At 40.4% G+C, this 20,902-nt stretch overlaps 1 protein-coding gene across 1 annotated transcript in view; it reads left to right on the forward strand.

Moving 5' to 3' along the window:
• Positions 1-20,902, forward strand: part of egfem1 (EGF-like and EMI domain containing 1) — a 55,692-nt gene that overhangs the window by 11,859 nt on the left and 22,931 nt on the right. Inside the window, exons 5-14 of the mRNA XM_069668623.1 lie at positions 10,579-10,701; positions 14,860-14,982; positions 16,503-16,628; positions 16,818-16,940; positions 17,696-17,818; positions 18,954-19,091; positions 19,193-19,315; positions 19,606-19,728; positions 19,834-20,076; positions 20,197-20,325. Coding sequence (XP_069524724.1) covers positions 10,579-10,701; positions 14,860-14,982; positions 16,503-16,628; positions 16,818-16,940; positions 17,696-17,818; positions 18,954-19,091; positions 19,193-19,315; positions 19,606-19,728; positions 19,834-20,076; positions 20,197-20,325 — 1,374 coding nt within the window. The remainder of the gene's footprint in view (positions 1-10,578; positions 10,702-14,859; positions 14,983-16,502; positions 16,629-16,817; positions 16,941-17,695; positions 17,819-18,953; positions 19,092-19,192; positions 19,316-19,605; positions 19,729-19,833; positions 20,077-20,196; positions 20,326-20,902) is intronic.

Genomic DNA, 20,902 nt, shown 5'->3' on the forward strand with positions numbered 1-20,902 from the left:
AATCAAGTGAAGGACTAAAATCAATTTTCAATGGTAATTTTTTATTGAAAGCGCAAATACTGCTTCATCTTTGTCTGTGAAATCAGCCTTTAGGGTTTTTATTTTGCTGGGAGATGCCAAGAAGTTCCAAACCTGCTGAACATAAATCTACGGCCACGTTTCAGCCTTTCTGTGGAAAACATTTTCTGTCCTATCTGTTGGAAACCAACGGCTTCTCCAGATGTAGAAGGACCAAGGTGAGAGAGGCTTTTAGGGACTAGTAGGCAAAAATGTAGCTTCAGAATAAAGGGCAAGACTGTGTGATTAATAGCTGTGCAGACTAACATGACCACCCCAGTGACTTTCTCTCACACTTTCTTGCACTTTCTGTAAAACACAGTGAAGGCCTAGAATGGAAAGCTGTCTGAGGTCGTGCTTGGAGCTTTGCTTATAGTTCATTGTATTGTTATCAATTCATTATTATCAGTTCATGCCACTTGAAAGTTTCATTTTTATTTAGGCTTCAAACAAGCGAAAGAGGAAAAATACATGTTCAAGTAAAGAAACTGTGCCCCACTCAGACTGTCCCATCTGATTCAAACATAAACTATATAGTTGCTGAAAATCCCTATTATATTAGAGCATAAATTCTATGTTCAAGGGACAAATGGGAAACATGTGAGCTGCTGTGCTGAAGTGGTAGAAGAAGGCAACCATGTGGTCCAAAATGCACAGGGTTACTTACGAGTTCTTCACACAGACACTGCATTCAGACAAAAGAGTGAGAAATACATTTAGTTTTTTAAAATGCTAGTCTCACTTTGATCAGTCATTTTAACACATCAAACAGCTCATAAAACACTTAAGACGTGACTCTGCACCATCAAATGCTTTATGTGTCTTCACTCTATTATTGCGTGGTTGAATGAGGGCCTCATAAAAACTTCCCCAGTGGTGAAAGCCATGATTGATTGTATCCCTTTCTCAAGCTAGCTGTTCATTTTCTTTCAATGCAAAAACAATCCCACTTTTGTCTCATCTGTAGTTGCTACTGAGGTGATTGTTGACGATTACTTTCCTGTCTGTGACAGGTTCCTTAAAGCTCCTCAGCTGTCTGTGGGTGACCTCTGACCTTTAGTCCAGTTCACAGGATCTTGAGTTTTTTCAAACAGCACTTGATTGACCTTTGTTTCCTTTTGCTTAAATGCTCTTTAAAGTAACCAAAAAGTGCAAGTAATTCTTTGTCATGGTAGGCAACCAACATGGAAGCAGTGTGTTATTGGTTTAAGTAACTTCATATAAATGAGCAATTTTGAAGTTAACTCTTAACCCCCGCTACCACCACCACCAATAGAGTATGGCATAGAGCAAAGTTACAATGTTAGTCTTTGTAATTTGTTGTATGGACATAGAAATACACTATGGGCTATTTGGTGGCCTTCCAAAATAAAAGACGAAAGAGTCTACATAAGGGATAATGTACAGTGAGCAGGTTGTTATCGCAGAATGGAACCCTGACAGGGTGAGCAGATCTCTCTGTCATAGCCTTCAGTTTTTGTATCGTTTAACCTTTATTGCTTTCTCTCCACTGTTTTTGTCTCTTTGTCTCAGCGGATTGATATGATTACAGTTAGTCCTGCAGATTGTGTGATTAGAGCTGCATCCCTAGCAACGGTCTGTTCTGTGTAGCAACATTCTGTTATCGAGAAATAGTAGACCTCAGAATGCCTAGATTAGCCAATCAGAATCAAGTATTTAACAAAGCCATGTAATAAAGTTGTCTAGCAATTTCTTTAGGTTGTAACTGATTTGTGTTCAAGGTGCTTTAAGCGTAATTGTAAAGTTGCATGCTCACATTGACAGGGATAACATGCACATGTTTTGCAGACATGGTTTAACATCTTAGTTCATCTTGGTAACTTACTTACTTTTGCTTATAAGCAAAACAATTTAAGGCTTTTGGTGATGAGAATGTCGGTTTTGCAGGTAGAACTAGACAAATATTCGCGTCAAAGTCATTGTGGAGCTATGACATTCAGGAAAGCACAAAATTGATCCACTTTTTATGGCCATCTGTCCCATAATTGTTGAGACAGTTTAATAAAAACTTCAACATCTACCTCATGGTGGCGCTACAGAAAAAGTCATTAAGAAAAATCATTCATATCTCGCCCCAAATTTCATACTACTTGGCACTTAAGAAAATGTCAAGGGACCATCAACGTTAGAAGTATCCATCCTCTGAGGAACATGAATGTGTATTAAAAATATTTCCTAATGTCGATGAGAAATTTAGTCTAGAACAAAGTTGTGGACAGCATGCCAGACAAGACAAGGCCATCCCAAGATTGACCCGCATCCACATTAACATGAGTGAACTGAGAGCAGTGTCTGATTAGATAATAAGATTTAAGCCAAAAACACACAACATCAAACCTTGTGTCTCCTAGTGCTCCCCAAGGCTGTTGCTAAGACATAGAAAGAAAACAGTAAATGCACACAACACAGCAGCAGTGCAGCTACAGAAATATAGTTCCACAGAGCCACTGAATAATAAATAATCATGATGTTTCCCTGCATTTTTCAGCTTCCATATTGGAATAATAGATGCATCAGTGTTTGTGATGAGGCCAAAAATAAATCTTCAGGTGGTACGTCTCGTGGTTAAGATATTATACTGCAGTGATTCTTTGCTGCAAGAGTCTGTCTGGTGTTAAAAAGAGAAGCAAAACATTTTATGAGTTCTCTTTTATTCCCCTTTGGTTTATTTGAAGAGTGTGGGTGGGTGTTGCAATATCAAATATTTGATCTTTTTTTTTGGTAATGGGTCATTGTCCTAAAAACCTTTCTAAGAGAGCTTTCTGAATCATTTGTTAAGACTATGTTAGAACAGTTTCGTTTATAGGCTAAACAAGCTGTTTGGTAAGCTGCACTCCTTTCCTGTGTCCATTTGTCACAATAGAAATGTGGGAATTAGAACTAAGAAAATGTAGGACATACAAATCATTCCTGCCAGTTACTTAAATTCCATCTAGTGAGGAAGAAACTTTAAATCACTTGAGGTTCGAGTATCAGTTCCGACCGCTGAGGTCTGACATCTAAGCCTTCCACTTTCATTGAACAGCGGTGGGAGACCTGCCACGCAGCTGAGGCCTGCTGATTCAGTTATCGATCTTCACTTTCTGTGTAATGTTTTTAACATGGGGAAAATGGACACATGGTTGCAGATTTGATGATTTATGCAATGTCAAAGTACTTCAAATAGTTTTATTTTTTAAGGGAGGAAGAGTGTCGATCCTTTGAGAATACTGAAAGCGGAGGTACTGTACTGGAGAGGACAAGTAATGTCCAAAACACATAACGAGAAAGGCAGGAATCAGGACTCGGTGGCCAATGTTTGTCTTCAGAGAACACAAGACCATTCAAGCAGCTGTCGGTTCTCTCCGTTACATGATGGGAAACCATTATCACCGCCATTCATAAACCTATGGGAGGCCAACAGTTTCCATTTGTTTCTGAACAATCAATTATTTCCTCAACTGATCTTTTAAAATGAATACATCTGTCGTCGGGTCAAGTCACTTTTTTATAGAACACATTAAAAAACAACAGGGGTTAAAGGGAAATGCTTCACTGTCAATGCAGGTGTATATGATAAAAGGAGAAAATCAATAAAAACATAAACATAGTGTAATAACACTAATATAACATATAACGATAAAATCAGAAACAGAGTGATAAAATAGGAAGTAGGGAGAAATAAATAAAACCGACAGTGTAAAAAGCTAGAGGAAATCGTTTTAACCCATCAGACTAATTTAGAAGCGAGAGAAAATAGGTGTGATTTAAAATTTAGGAGAATATTCCAGAGCCCAGCAGCAGCCACTGAAAGGTTTTGGCTTTTGGTTTTTAAGTGTGAGTAAGGGACTGAGAGGAGCTGTATTGTTAGGCCTGGCCTGGGGGCAGGGTATGGATTTGGCAGATCAGGGATGTATTGTGGGGCTAATCCATTTAAAACTTTTAAAAACAAATAGTAAGATCTTAAAATCCATTCTGCATTTCTCTAGTAACCAATGCAGACCTACCACCAACAGGAGTGGTGTGTGGTCCTTTCTTTTTTCCAGTTAAAAGTCTAGCAGCTCTGATTTAAACCATCTGGATTGGAGAAAGAGTGGAACCGGTCAACCCCATATTAATGGAATTACAATAATTAAGCCAAGATTTAGTTTTCAGCTGATAAAGCTTCTCTTTACAATGGAACTAACCTGTTTGTAAACATATAATGAAGCATCTAATATTATACCAAGATTTTTGACCTCATTGACCTCATCGGGGCGGCTGTAGTTCAGTGGTAGAGTTGGTCGTATCTCAATTGGGAGTTAGGTTGGAGGTTTGATACCTGGGCAAGACACTGAACCCCAAATTGCTCCCGAATGCATAACTATCAGGTATGAATGTCTATGTGCCATCAGCGTGTCTGTGAATGGGTAATAGTGTAAAAGCGCTGTGAGGGGTCGGAACACTTGAAAAGTGCTATATAAATACAGTCCATTGAGCCAATAAGCAGGCAAGTGTATTATGCTGGTGACCAAGCTAGGATGGCCAAACATGATTCATTCAGTTTTATGTTTGTTAAGCTGAAGGAATTTCATTGCCATCCAGCATTTGATAACAAGTTAAAAACTTAATAGTTATTATAGCTGATGTCATCAGCATAGAAGTGGTTTAAGAGGTTATATTTTTTAGAAACAGAGTCAAGAGGGAACATTTAATAAAAATGTAAGAGGCCCTAAAGTTGAGCCATGAGGGATGCCACAAATAATTGTATCAGGTGATGACAGACAGATCTGAGGTCCATCACAACTGTGTCTACTTTTAGAACTAAACTCAAGACTTATTTATTCTCTCGAGCGTACGAATAGTTTATAGTTTACATGTTTTTTTTTGTATTCCTATATTTTTACCCCCAATGTAAAGCACAACGAGCTTACCTGTAAGGAAATGTGCATTATATAAAACATTGCAATTGCTATGTTGGACTTAATTATACATGAGACAACACTAATAAAGTGTGTTTCAGAGTGTTGAGCCCTGTAGCTTCAAGTTTAAGACATATGGTTGTGTTTCCAAAATTTATCAATGAATGACTCTGTGTTGAGGTAAGTGATGTGTCATCTCTCCCGTCAGTCTGTCTCGGAAATAAAGATTGATGATCCAGATTTGTACGTACAAGGCTCAGAGGCCACATGAGGGAGTCAAGACTGTTGAGTATCCAGGAAAAGGCTGCAGGTGTTTGGGTATCAGGGGATTTGAAGCTAAGGGGAGTGCTGTACGTTAGGTCAGAAGGGGATCACAGTGCTTCACAGCATTTTTAAGCATTTGGTGGACATATAGCAAAACAATACTGGGTCACAAATGCTACCAAGAAAACTTAGCAATAACGGCATATGTGGTAAATGATTGAACACTGCATAGACTCATTTGGAAAAATTGCATGCATGGGTTTGTGTTGTTTCCTCATTGTGTAGCTGGTGGAAAACATCCAAGTGCACAACAACTGAACCAGGGCAGAAATAGTCTTTATGCCAACATGTGCCAAGAGTAACACTATTCAGATTCAAAGTCAGATAGGATTGGTTCCGAATATGCAATCCTACAGCTGTGTGTGGGTCACAGTTAATCTGATTGAGACAGCAAGGGGCTGTTTGCAGGTACATGTGTAATCAGATATACTGGGTTAATAACGCAATAAACCACTCAAGGCCATGGTTCACAGAGAGCATCTAAGAGGTGCTGTTATGCATGATGGGAAGGTTTCACACGGTGCTCCATCTGGATCTTTTTATGATGACTTTTCTGCTCTAGCAATTTATTCTAAGCTTAATCTAAAAGTCAAGTGGACTTGAAGTTCTTGAAGACATTTCACCTCTCATCCGAAAGACTTCTTCAATTCTATTTTGCTGCAGCCCTTTCCCCCAAGGAAATATCGTTTTTTGTTATTATTAAAAAGAATATGCGCCCCCAAAATGTCTACACACAGAGAAAAGTAACATTTGCCCTGCTATAAATCTATTTTATGCTTCTAATAACTTCTGTTCTTCACCTCCCTCAGACAGCTTGCTTTACAAAGCACTTGGGTATTTTCTGGCTGCATGCACAGCAGACTTATGTTCTGTAGGTCTACTAATGTTTCATTACATCTTTATAGCTCAATCCCTAAAGTCTCACAAATGATGATACATTCTATAGTAGATCTTTTCCTGAAGGTTTGGTTAAAGATTTCCTAACAAGTCAGCTATTCTTATTTTCATGTTAAAGATCTTTTTCTTAATGTTAATGTGATAACTGTTAGGCCAGAGCCATGTTACTGATGAGTCTTGTGAAAGGTCCAGCAACAAGCCAAAAATAGCATAATTCTGAAGTCTTGATCATGAAATTGAATTTCATTCTTTGTTTGAGGTTTTACTCAGGCAAGTAAGTTATATTTGAGGTTACAGTTAAAACAAGGGTTGTAATTAGAGATGGCGATGAGTTCTGGCAGCACAGTTGGTCGGCATCCCAAATCTTTCCGACTTACATTTAATGGTAGTTTGCTCTTATTGAGTTTCAGTCTCAGCTTGGCAGCTTGATGATGGCGGCAAATGACCCCGAGTTGATATGGAGAGCTCATTAAGGCAAGGATCAAAGTGGCGATGTGTACGGGGCAGAGCCCTGCGGTTACGCTTCCGACTTCCCTCCTGATGAGTAAATGAAAAATGCAGAGCAGGGTTGTTTCTGAGTGTCCAACTATGACGACAGAAGGATTCTTAAGTCTCCCCCCTATAGAGAAGGGGAATGTGCTGAATGCTGGACTACTGTGTCACTAAAGGCTTGTAAAGGCCAAGGCAGGGCAATGAAGCCAAGCAGGCCACCTATGCAGAGAAAAGCAATGCACATTCCTGAAATTGCATGCTTATAATCCTAACAAGGCAATTACCGCATAGTTTTTAAAACTTAAATTACAAAGACTGGACACAGAAGGACACATTATCCTCAATCTGTGAAATTTTTCTGCTCAATCGATAATTTTTTATGGAAATTCCTATAACAAGTTGTCTCTATGACCCTACACTGCCTGACCTAAGAAACCAAGTGTGGGTGTGGCCTGAAAAACAAATATGGCGACCCATCCTTAGTTTCTGAGGTCCTACAGAACTCAACAAACCTAAGGAGCCAATCCCGTTAATGTACAAGGTGACGCTATGCATGTCATTATGTGTAACCTATGGCAACCACTTCGGCGATGTGTGAGCCAGATGTAACCGTCATCGTTAGTTTTGCAAACTCACTACTGACTACTGACATTAACCTTACTACTGCTAATTACTACATTTCGAGCTAGCTAAGTTTCAACAAGTTGCCACTAAACGATGGCAGAGACGTGTTTTGTTTTGGCGACGGAGGGGGCGGTTGGAAATGTGCATAGTGGGGGGGGACGATGCAAATTCAGGAATTTTCAATGAGGGAGAAGGAGGAGATGTCTTGGGATTTTTTTTTAAAGGTAATTAAATGTATTTTACAGAAAAAACATATCAGACACAATTTATTATTTCAAGCAGAGAATTTTATATGTCTTAAAACATGACTGGAGCTGGTTTAACTATTGTCACAGAGAAACATTTGTTCCGTGAGCTGGTTCACCTCAGCTGCTCTTGTCTCTGGTTCATTTTACCGTCTGCAACAAATCAGTTCATATCTGTTCCTGTCTGCAGGGCACATTTATGGAAAATGCATGTGGTTGTTATGATTCTGCTCCTTTTGGGCTTTGCATCCCGTCGATTAACATGATCTAAATGTATTATCAAATGTAATGCATCTCACATGGTCAACTGGAGACAGTTTGGTCCTTATGCCGTTGTTTTCAGGCAGTATCTCATTCCGTATCTTTTTCATATTCTGCTTTTTTCATTGCATTTGTTTGAACATGTTTATTTATGTGCACAGATGGTGGCAGGGACTTTTTATCTGAGCAATAAGGGCTGTTTATCAAACCCTGTTGTCTTTGTGCGACACTGGCCAAGTTGTCCATGCTCCATGGTGTCCTGGCTAGAGTGACAGATGAAATACAGTTAAGTTAAGACTTAAGACCCCAAGTGAACCAGGAAAACACTGGTAATAAGTTTACTGGTTTAGCATGCTGAAACCTAAAACAGAAATTGTTTTCAGGTTTTTTACCAGAGGGGCCTTAGGAAAGAATCTATGTCGGCTTTTGCTTTTAGGTTGTAAGTGCTTTAGATTAACCTTTGCATAAATACCCAAACACCAGGGGATTCAAAGCATAAACAACTGTTAATTACAAGCTTGTTAATAACCACACGCACATCCGTGTTTATTAAAGAAGAGCCGAGGGCAACTGTGGGTGAGAAACTATCTGCAGTTTATACTCCATGATTATACAGGCAGACTCCATTTGTCATGTGCTTTTGATAAAGCTTCCAGACTTTTTCACTGTAAAGCTTGTAGCTCTCCACTCGCTGTCCCTTCCCTGCCAAATTGTTTCTCCAAGTTTTGCTTCTGAAATTTCCTGTTGTTCAAAGATAAACAACCGATTGCTCAATGCAAAACTAAGAGGTCCCATTAAGTGTTTCTACAGAAGGGGACAAAGTACTAAATGACTTTTCCTTTCCTTTCTGTCTCTTTAGTGTTTCTCTTTGACAGGGGAAGTCAGTGGAAGGGCTTCTGTCACAATCTCCTGTTTCTAAAGCAAACATAAAACACTGCATCATCTGTGAAAAGGTTTATTTAAAGTCTATGTTGCTGACACATTGATCAGAAATACAGTGGAAATGGCAGCAGATAAATCGGTTTCTACAACCATCGGCAAAAGTTTATACAAAGATCTTTGGACATTGAATGGAACACTGTGTCCAGGAACATCATTAATGTCACACAAGACATTAATAATCTCTATCTAAAATCATTTTTGGAAGTACTAATTCTGCCAGGCATCAGAAGAACTTTCACACAGAATGTCCTGACAATTTCAGGACATTCAGGCCCTGACATTTTCCAGGGCCTTTCCCACATGTAACACACAGCAGGAGATTGCTGGGCTCTCACAACTTGTGTTTGGTTTAGCTGGGGGCTACAAACACAATAGTAGAAAACATAATACTTGCAGAAAATGTTGGATTGCTCCCTTCAGGTTGGAAGAGAGGTACTGCCCCAAGTATCTCAGGGTCCTGTTCATGAGTTAGGGTAAAATGGATCATGAGATTGACAGGTTGGTGCAGCGTCAGCAGTATCGCGGGCCTCGTACCAGACCGTCGTGGCAAAGACGGAGCTGACCCATAAGGCAAAGCTCTAAATTTACCAGTTCATCTAGGTTCCCCCCTTCACCTATGGTCATGAGCTTTGGGTAGTGAACGCACGAAGAATGCTGTCAAGGATACTAGCGGCCTAAATAAGTTTCCTCTGAAGGGTGGCTGGGCTCAGCCTTAGAGATAGGGTAAGGAGCTCAGACATCCGGAGGGAGCTCCTTTGCAGCGAAATGAGTCAGTTGTGGTGGATCGGGCATCTTATTAGTTGCCCGGCACATTCTACTGGAGGGAGACCCTAGGTTAGACTCAGAGAGTGGAAATAAGTTGGCTTATATCCCACCATAAAACTCTCAGATGTGCGTCGCTTTGGACAAAAGCGTCTGCTAAATGAGATTGTAAAATAGTAATCTGGCCTGGGAATGCGTTGGGATCCCAAAGGAGGAGCTGGGAAATGTTGCTAGGTAGAGGGATGTCTGGGCTAACTTGCTTAGCCTGTTGCCACTGCAACCCAACCCCGGATAAGAGGAAGAAAATGGATGGATGGATGGATGGATAGACAATACCGGCAACTGAGACGAGCATAAAAGTGTAAAAAAGCAGCAAAACAGTGAGAGGCGTTAACTTAAATGACATCATCATCCCGCCCAGTCGCTCGAGGTGAAGGGGGGGTAGCAGGAAAAGTCTGCTTAAAGTTCTGGTGATCGGACTTGGACACTGACGTTCTTACATGCACCTCACCTGGACAATGTTGGAATTATCAGGAGTGCATGTGTGAAAAGGGTTACAGATTTCTCCTTAGTATATATACCATTTCCATATCTTATGTATCAAGGGAGATCCTGAGTGATTGTGTTTAAACCATAATGTCGAACATTGATTGTTCTGTTGTTACGGTTGCTCGTATAGCTAATTGTGATGTGCTTCATTTCTTTAGTTGTGATGCTACAGTGTTGATAGGAATCATCATACAGCACCTGAACAAAGAGCCTGAGAGCTAAACAAGGAACAAACCTGGAACACATTTCACCCTCTGACAGAAATACAAACACGGGAAACATTGGAAGACCTTAGAGTTTTTATGGTGGACAGATGAGGTCGACATAGGGCTTAGCATTTTATCATGCATTAGCTTTTACTATTGCTGATAATAGATACACACTAATGACAGAGTAGAAGTACTGGCACATGTCCTATAAGGTGATACAATGGAGGAGGAGGTGGTTAGCTAAAAGGTGGCTATAAACCTTTGTGAGCTGTGCATTATGTTAGTTAAACTGTCCTGTAAATCCTTGTTTTTTAGATGTAAACGAATGTGAAGGAGATGACGGCGGCTGTGAGGGCTACTGCTGCAACACCATTGGCAGCTTCTACTGCAAGTGTCCTGAAGGCAGTAAACTGGGGCCAGATGGCAAAGCATGTCAAGGTAAGATGGACATCTGGATGTAGCTGGTGTGGACAAACACAGACAGACCGTAGCAGGATCTCTGCCCAGCTGGGCCTTCCTCTATTGTCATAAGATGTTTTTTTCAATGTAGGATTGATAATGAATTAACCTGGTGTAAAATATGGCTTTTATGGTTCAAAAGACGCACAACATGCAAAACATGATGCATACTGTAACATGTCTTCAATGTGGGATTAATGCTTTTGGAGCTCAGTATTGAGTTAAGGCCCACATTTTTGGGCTAGGTTCAATTCCTTTTATCCACTCTGTATCCTGAGCAAATCTTGAATGATATGTGCAGTATAGGTGTAAGTTTCCAGAGTGATTTAGAGCATAAAATATGAAAAAGATTAAAAGTAATGACATTTTAAGGTACAATTTTATGTATCTGTACTAGCAGCGCACTAACATAAGTCTTAATTTGCTTTAAATTAAAAGCACTCTCCAAATTAAATGACACAGTTGTATTTAGATGCCGATCCTTCATCCATTAACTGCTTAGCTAAAGGGTGGAAATCCAGCTGTTCTCAGTGTTCTCTCTTAATCTTGCTTAAATTATATAATAAAATCACTGACAAGATACTGATCACTACACATTTTAGTCAGTTTATGTATTGATTAAGGAATCTCTTTTTTCCACATTTCTTTTTGCTCGGAAAAAAAAGAAACTTCATCCATTTCACCTCATACATCCCAGTCCATGCTTCAAGTTCCTTTTGGTACTTAGTCATATGCATTCCACAGTTTATTCTCCAACATGTGTGGCATGTGTGGTACAGTACATATGGAGTAAATTGCAAAGTTAAAGGTGTCATGTGAAGCTGTCGTTACAAAGAAACATGGTTTTGTTTACATTCAGTGTTTCTCACCAAAATAAATGAAGCATATCTTTAAGGCCTTTTCTGCATTTATCACCTAATAAACGTTCCCAAAGTGTTTTTTATTTATTTAGTTATTTATTCTTATAGTGTTCTGAATCATGCACTGTTTATATGTGCTTCTTCTTTTCATTGGTACATTGCTGCTTTTTATGGCCCCAACCAGCTATAAATGCACTCTTCTGTTTCCTGCCTTAAATGTTTATCACGTCACACCTTTTTGTTGTTTAACAAGCTTTACTGATTTTTCCTTTTTGCTTTATAGAGTTTTATACTAACTTTCCAAAGACAGTGTTTCTTCACTGGTTACATTTTCTACAGTACAAGTAGATAAGCTGCCAGGGACAGCAAAAAGTGACCTACTGACGCCTCCTGCTGTCTCCATCGGTCAAGTGACCCTGACTTTGCAGGTCGTAGAGGTCCCTCATGAGTCTCCCATAAACAATATGGAGACTCAGTCATCTAAAAACATTGCTTTAGTTAAAAACAAAACAAACATTTAATTTACTTCTTCTTCTTCATTTTAGGAAGTGAACTGTCTAGCTATTGGAATTTCATTTTTCTACATATCACCAATAAGTAACACGTGTTGATTTCCATATTTTAAGATGCAAAAAATGAGTAACAATGTCTCAATTCAGGGGCTGCATCCTTCGCAGGACGCGGTCTACAGAGGAAGAGTCATTCGTAGCCTGTGTAGACCGCTTAGGCTGAACTGAAATAAGGCAGCCTGGTCTAAAAGTTTTTTTATTTTTAAGTGTATTCCTCGGCCGATTAAGAGTCCGCTATCTCGTTTTAATTAGCATACAATGAATCTTGGGATATGTTGGCCCGTGAAGGATGCAGCCTGGGAAAAGGAGGATGCATCGGTCGCCGCATCTAAAGGAGCCTTCAAAATGGGACAGCCTTCGACGTGCCACTGTGACGCAATAGGTATTCAAAAATGTCCTTCGAAGGATGCAGCCCCTGAATTGGGACACAGCTCATGTCTGCCTATCTTGTATAATAAAAAGTTGTCTATCTGAATTTACCCAATGTCCTTTACCATTATGCAGAAATATTTAGTTGCTCTAGGTCAGTGACTAAAACTACTTGTGTAGACTTAAGGCTGTAAAGAGCTAAGCCCACCACTCCACACAGGCAGCTCTGCTTTCTAATAACTCTCTCCTCTCAGACTGCACGCTTTCTCAGTTTTGCCGAGTCATCGGACAGAAATACACCGAGTTAATGTCGGGCACCAAGGCCCATTTGTTCTAAAGAGCTACAGGTGTGAACAAATGCCCCTGACCTTTGACCTCTAAGACAGGATTTTGTCATTTAATAATTTAAAGTCTGAGCAGGGTTAACCAGCGGAGAAGACAAGCTTCAGCAGCTGGGAAGTTCTTCTTTTACTGGACTTTGTGTGAATTGTATGTGTGGTCCTGTTTATAGGGATAGACGGTGAATTCATGAGGAGTTGTTTTAAGAAGTTTTTTGGACTTTCAAAATTTGTATTCCACTCTGCAGAGATGTGTGAGCTCACTTCTCTTGAGTCATCTGAGTTGCCCCTCTGAACAGCTGTTTTAACTTTAACAAAGATAACATATGGTCACATTTGAATAATTTGATGAGGCTACTCATACTAATAATGAAAAGCAAACACGTACGAAAAAAAACTATTATATAAGCTAACACATAAAACTGTTTGCTCTCACACCAGACTTCCCCTTTTGTCCGTAGTAAATTGCCTTCCTGTGGTGCTCATTCTGAAACCACCTGTTCGTTTCTTTCTGCCACCAAAGCAGCGCTACAAATGTTTGCTCCGCTACATTGTCTGCTTGTAGATGCCAGCTCAGCAACTCCAGACGGTGTCACACGATACCATTCAGACCTCGTGCCCCTCGACCTCTGACACCGCCACTGCTGCTGCCACACACACCTCCTCACTGGCTGGTGAAAAGCAGCCATTGTGCGTCTCCCATTGAAATCCTCTCACATGAGGAGACCAATAAGTATATTAACCTTGGAAAACCTCCCCCTGTTTCGATTGTTTTGCATGTTCGGCTTCCTTTACAATAGCTGGCAATGTGTTAAACTACAAAAGAGAGCGGAGTGATAGGACGGTTCATGAATATGTGATTATTCACAGGCGGTTGTGTGGTCTATAATTTGTTTCAGACATCTAAATAGGTTTTACAAACGAGTGAGAATCCCTCTAACCTGATCACTCTAGTCTACGAGCAGGGTATGAAAAGGATTCTTTTGCTGGTGTAAGGCTAATTAAATAGTCTTAATATATTTTAGGAACCACATGATGCAAATTTTTATAACCCCCCTGCACCAAAATTAAAATTAAAATAGCAGCATTATTTCCCCTTCTTCCACACATCTTCTCTGTCATCGCCAGTCTGAGCTTTAAAAGCTTGTGTGAGTCAGACATGACAACCGGGAGGAGGTGAGAAGGACGTGTGATGTGTTGTCCAGATGTGTGGTAGAGCCTGGTTGTCCTTGAGTTGAGTGTTCAGGTATGTTGCTGCTTCTGTCTCTGTGGAGCTTCAGTCTGACACAAGTGCAGCCATATGCAGTGCTCTCCCGTGCAGGAAACAAATTGATTGCACGCATGCTACTGCACAAGCAGCATGATAAGTCATCATTCAACCAGGAGACATAAAACTTTACACGAATGTCTCTACATCGGGGAGTCAGAGCACAGCGCAGTGGTGTTTTGCTGGTGATACAGGTGGTGATACAAAGGAGGAAAAATCTTTGAAAATAAGCTTTTCTGCATTTTCCTACACTATTAAATGGGAAGCTGTTATAGAGGGCTTCTAAATTGAATTTGACGTGTTCATGTAATGCTCAAAGGTCTGCAGATGACAGTAAAAAGATGAGAAATGTGAGGTCTGCTCAGAGTCATATCTGTAATACCAAAAATGTGCTTTCCATTTTCCTTTTTCTGGCTCACTGCGGACGGAATGTTTAATTAGACCGCTCCAAAGTTGGATGTCAGATTTTATTAAGGATGCAATAAATGTCTTATTTCTTAAAAAAAAGCTCAATTTCAGCTCATATTCATTAAAGCATTATTTTCCTACATTTATATGGCCTTCTAATTGTGCCATGGTCTATATATATGGTCTTGTAAAAGAGGACTTACATTTCTAACCATTTTTAAATGTCTGCCTAAGTGGATCTTATTCTTGTGGTTTATGGCTGTTTTCTGTTACACTTGCCTGTACAAGCTTATATATGTGTTGTTATGTATTATGTGTGTGTTTAGATGAAAATGAGTGTGAGGAGCTCAATGGAGGATGCCAGCAAACATGTGTCAACACACTGGGCTCTTATCAATGCGAGTGCAGCGAAGGTTTCCGCATGCACTCTGATGGTCGGACCTGCATCGGTGAGTAGTAAACACAGGTATTTATTGCACTTGTGGTAACCATATTAAATTCCTTCTATTCAAAAACAGCTGTTTCTGGGTTAGTTTGGGTTTTCTTACTGCTGTGTCTTTTCCCAATACTGACTTTTTCCAAAATATCTACGTTCCTTTGGGATCAAATAGTGGTACAATATAGAAAAAAAAAATGTAATATATAAAATAGATATATATTTTTAATAGATATTCAAAGTTCTCAGTTTTGTTCTATTTGGCGGCACCTAATGGCCATAAAAAGAAATTACGGATGCGTACGTCCCAAATAACCAAATGTCCATGGTAGGCTCCCTTTGTTAAGGTTGTAACTCTTGATTTTCCTCGCTGACGGTTGCTTACCTATTTAGACTGTTTGCCTTTATCTGAGCATCGAATTTATTCTTTATTCTTTTTCTTTGGATTTTCACTCATATTTGAAGTTGTATCTGTAGTCATCAATCTTTTCTTTGTTTGTTTAGCCACACAACCATTGCAGAGACTAGAAAAGCAGCCGCTTAGCTCCACCTATCCTTTCTGGCAGACCAACCACTACTGGGTGATGGAAAACGCATTGCTAACTGAGCGCCGTTTGTGATTTTTTTCTGTGAATGTCGCTACAGACACCCGATCTGTATTAATACTATATACTGCAAATGCAAACGCTTTCGTCAGTGGGCCACAAGCATAATCACCATTGTGTTACCTCATTCAACGATAGATAGTGACTTAACAGACATTTATCTAAATGAAAATCTTCAAGATTATTACAACCATGTCTTCTGTGTGAAAACATAAGAACGTCCCCATCTTTGTGTTTAAATGAATGCTCTCACACTTTAAAATGAAAGTGCTGAGCGGCCGTGTCTGGGGCGACATTCTTACATGATATGCAAGGAGAAATATAAGATGGTAAAGTACTTGTTCCTGTTTTAGCACCATAAAACCTGCAAGTAATGAGAGAATTTGTGACTTGCTGAAAATCAGCACTCCTTTGTTGCTTTTGGTTTTATTTTTCATTCAGAATACTCCAATATTCTGACCGCAGCTTAGCGGTGAAGGGTAGAGATGGAGGCAGAGGGATTGCTAATTGTGTCTGTTAAAGTAATCAGAGTTTAAAGTCGGTCGTTCTCTCAGTTTTACGGCCCTTCTGTGTCATCATGTCTGTGTTTAGAGCACCCACAAGGCACACGGCTGATATTCATATTTGGCACATCATTAAATCACAGGAGTAATGGGATGGAAAGATCATTAAGAAGTAACCAGGGGTACCCAGCTTGAATAGCATTCTCCAGTTTCTCCATCCTTCACCCGACCGAGTGTTCTCCATAATTACAGGGCTGCAGAGTTTTGAGGTGTGAAAGCTATTTTAGATCGCCAACAAATTCTATTAGATCTGTCGACCGCTGTGAGTGAAGGTTTCACTCCATTAATTCTGATATTAGATACCAAAGCTGAGGTGTTGTTATGCTATTTACCATCGATATTACTGTGTCTCTCTTCCTTTTCAGCTGTGAACTCCTGCTCTGTATTGAACGGTGGATGTGAGCATAAGTGTTTGGACATGGGGAACAACCACTACAAATGTGAATGTCGGAAGAACTACCAGCTGAAGAGAGATGGGAGGCACTGTGAATGTAAGAGATTTCTGCCAACAGATAATGCTCCTACTGTTCTACTTCTACTGCAAGAATAAGGATTTGTGAGGCCATCGATAGAGTTTTGAATTAAATATGTGCTCATGAACCAAACAGAAAGGTCAGAAAATGTCCTGCTGGGCTTCATTTTTGTGTACGTGTGTATCTCTCTGTGTTTGTGTGCGTCAGTGAGGGACCCCTGTGAGGAGAGGAATGGAGGCTGCTCCCAGCTGTGTCTCTCAGACGACGGCCGGGTTCGCTGCAGCTGCAGACCTGGTTTTACACTGGCGGGAGATGGCAAGAAATGTGAAGGTGAGGAGTAGCACACACACACACAGGTATGCTGCATATGCACACAACAAATCCGAGAGCGGCTATATCAGTTGAAGAGCTTAAAAGAATGGCATTTATGATTTTTCCACAACTTACGGCCACACTTAAACTCCTGTTGGAAGCAAATGTGCACCACAACAGAGCGGTTTAGATTTGAGAGGCTGATGTTGGAAAATTTTCACAGTCCATGTCTCTAACAAATGTTTCTGCTCAAACCATGGCGGGGACGAGAAGCCAGAGAAATCTGACACCTGACAAAGCCTTCCTGCTAGAGGAAGTATTTGCTTCGTTGTTTTTGATATTTTTTACACTTCCAGACTTTTTAGGGACATGTGGGAATGTTGTTTTGTAATGCTTGCGCAACAATTCGACTGCCTTTGTGCTGGGTCATTAACCTTTAGTGTCTCAAATCCAGCTCCAAACAAAAGCACTGTTAAGTCCCCTTTAACTGAGCCCCCTTCTGACCCCTCAAGAGCCTGAAATTGTTACTATTGGTAAAGAGTTGTTGTATTTTGTCAATGTATGAGCATGTTTCTTTCAAACACTGTGTTTCTGTTTCATTCTGAACCATAATAACCCAGGCCTGTCTGGTCCTGAGAGTAAACTGTTACAAGAAGACATGTTTAAACTCCAAACTGCTCTGGACACTGGCATTGTCTCAATATGACTTTGATATATATTTATTCTCTGTGTAAACATGCACATCTGTGTGGGTTATCACCTTTCCCTTACAGACATTGATGAGTGCAGTTCAGGCCGTGCCAAGTGTTCCCATGGTTGTGTCAACATGCTGGGCTCCTTCAGCTGTGTGTGTCATCCAGGCTTTGAACTGGGTGCTGATGGCAAACAGTGCTACCGTAAGTCAAGTTCATTCAATCAGGCTTCCCCTAACTACAGCTACTATTTAAAATGTTTATTTGTGCAAATATCAATCCACCTTAAATGCTGCATTTTTATCTTAAACTAAAAATCTGTTTTTAATCTTTTTTGTTCAGTAACCTTTTGCACACTACAGCTAAACTTGATGGCAGATTGTCACAAACCCAGAAGTCTATTAAGTGTCTTTGTCTTGAATGTGTCTGATGCACAGCAAACTGCCTCAAACAGATAGAACTGGATGGAGCAGATTCAAAGCCTGGACTAGCTAAACCAATTTGCAAATGCACTTAAGTCTGGAACCTCTCAGTTCATTCTTGATTCCCAAGGGGAGTTATTAACTTGCACAGACTGCATGCTTCTTGAACCACAACCAATCATAGCAACAAAAGTATGAAATTACTATGTAGTTCTTACATCAATACATATGGCATAGTTGTCATAGCATGTCAGCATAAACATGGCGGTTGCCATGATGTGATTCAGTTGCCAACACTTTACACAGAAGCATTTGTACATAACATGAATCCAAATCATACTGAAGCATTAGCAGATTTGGAACAGTCCGTATCATCAGCAGCCATCTTTGTTGTGTACAAAGCTTTCATTATAAACAGTGCTAAGTGGCCTAAAATGGTCTGATGGATCAGAAACATCAGCCAGAGCAAATAAAAAAAGGCCATGTAGACTTGGTTATCAGATTCACATTTAAAGGTTGACAGTCTTGAGTGATTATTTGTTTTATGACTGCAAAAAAACAGCTAGATAGAATTCTGAAAGACATAAGCACATTGCATTTAAGCTTGTATGCATGCTTACAGTGCAGAAATACTTCTTTTCTTGAAACACAAGGAGTTTAGGAAGCATATGGAATGATACACGGTATAAAATAATCAGAAAAATGCCCACTCTGAAGTCATGGCTTTCTAATTCCACTCTAATGTAAACTATATCTGTGGTTAAGATTGGACTTTTTTTCCCTTCCCCCCATCTGTAGCTACTAATTACAAGACTGGAACAAACCAAAATAGTCCTGATGAAATCTCCATAACATTATCCTTATGTTTCAGCTTGGGTTATCCACTTTGATTGTGGTTTGGGTCCTCTCTCCTCCAGGCATTGAGATGGAGATTGTCAACAGCTGTGAGAAGAACAATGGAGGATGCTCTCATCACTGTGAACACACCACCAACGGCCCGCGCTGCTCCTGCAACCACGGCTACCAGCTGGACCGGGACAGGAAGACCTGCGTAGGTAAGAATATCTCTATGTGACATTGTCTTTTAATGTGAAGCTCTGTGGCTTTGTTTCTTTATTCCTTTTTTTTAATTTGATTTCCTGCGTACCTTCCTTAGATAGTGATGAATGTGCCAGTGGGGAGTCCTGCTGCGATCACTTCTGCAGAAACTACCCGGGTGGCTACGAGTGCAGCTGCAGAGCTGGTCACAGACTGAACCCAGACGGCTGCGGCTGTGATGGTAAGAGTGCGCTGGTTTGTTACCTCATCTGGGGCTTTACACTGTTCTATGTTGTGGCACAGTTGTGCACGCAAATTCCCAGTGCAGACCTGTCAACTGATTGATCAGAAATTACACTTTTCAAGGGCATTTGCGAGCAGAAAACATAAACAGAACAATTTGCTTATCAAAGAGAAAACCTTCCGTATGTTCGAGAGAAACTGATGGAAAACAGCAAAGCCTTTCTGTCATCAAAGTTTTTCAATTATTTTCCATTCATTCTCTTGGTTCTGTATTTTTTCTATTGCCAGACATTGATGAGTGCCTAGCAGAGACCTCAGGCTGCGAACACTACTGCGTCAACACAGTGGGAACGTACGAGTGTTTCTGTCGACTGGGCTTCCGCTTGGATCAGGACCAGCACTCCTGCATCTGTGAGTGACATTTATATAACATTTATTCTCTAAAATAAAGTACAATTAAGTGTTTCTGCCACCTATAATCATTGGCCTCTTGAACTTTGTGCTGGCTGTGTTTAGCCCTGTATGGCAGAGAACTGGAGGAAGAAGAAGAGGAGGAGGATGAAGAGGATGAGCAGCTAGAGGTCCACAGATTACCAGACCTGCTGTTCCGCAAAGCTCCTCAGCTCCTGCAGTACACTGCAGCCTTGCGCTCCCGTTATGACTCTGATGATGATGATGACAGCGAAGGTGGTGACAGCGGAAAAGAATTAGAGATCCAGAGGGAGCGTCGAGGAGAGCTCAGACTGGACAGCAGCATAGGTACAGAAAAGCAGAGTGTTGACACTCAGTTGTGTGCCTGGTTAGAAATCAAATGGATCTTATTTTATTGTTTTCACATTAAATCTTTTGAGCAGTTATGAAAAGAAGTTTCTTTTTCAGTGTGTCTCGATGGCTCGTTTGGGGAGGACTGTAGTGTGAGCTGTGAAGACTGTGTGAACGGAGGCTGTAGCAGAAACAACGACAGATGTGAATGTTCACCTGGATGGACTGGGATCATCTGCAATGAGAGTAAGTAGTGAGCAGGACATTGTAGAGTTACATCTGTGCATCCTGTGTATTGTGTTTTCTTTGCAACACAAATTGTGCTGCAATTTGTGAAGCGCTGAAGTGATCAAAACTTTAGGCAACCTCACATTCATTAATCCCCTCAAAATTCTTGGCTGTTGAGTTTTCCTTTTAGTGCCCACACACTTACAATAGGTTTCCCCCAGGAGGTCATGTGACTATTTGAAGGAATAGTCAATAGCCACATTTATTAGTTAGCGCTCGAGGTACGGCTAGCCGCTTCCCAGTACAGTCTTTCTGCTAAGCTAGGTGGCTGTTTGCTCTAGCTGTATGTTTAATGTGTATATAGCTGAACTTTTATATAGAATGGGAATACGTATTTCTCAAAATGTCAAACCATTTCTTTTAAAGTTTGGGGACTTGAACACAACCCCAATTTCAGAGCCCTTCTTGCCGGTGCTTACTGTTGCTAGGTTACAAAAGTTATCTGGCGGCACTTCAGCTCCACTCAATAGTGATTGTTAGGCCTGTTTAAATTGCTCTGTATGCTTCATATTTGCTTTAATTCATTTTAACATTT

This window comes from Semicossyphus pulcher, unplaced genomic scaffold (assembly GCF_022749685.1).
Source record: "Semicossyphus pulcher isolate SPU_LCO1_2020_fin unplaced genomic scaffold, fSemPul1.0.p SCAF_19, whole genome shotgun sequence".
Classification (NCBI taxonomy): Eukaryota; Metazoa; Chordata; class Actinopteri; order Labriformes; family Labridae; genus Semicossyphus; species Semicossyphus pulcher.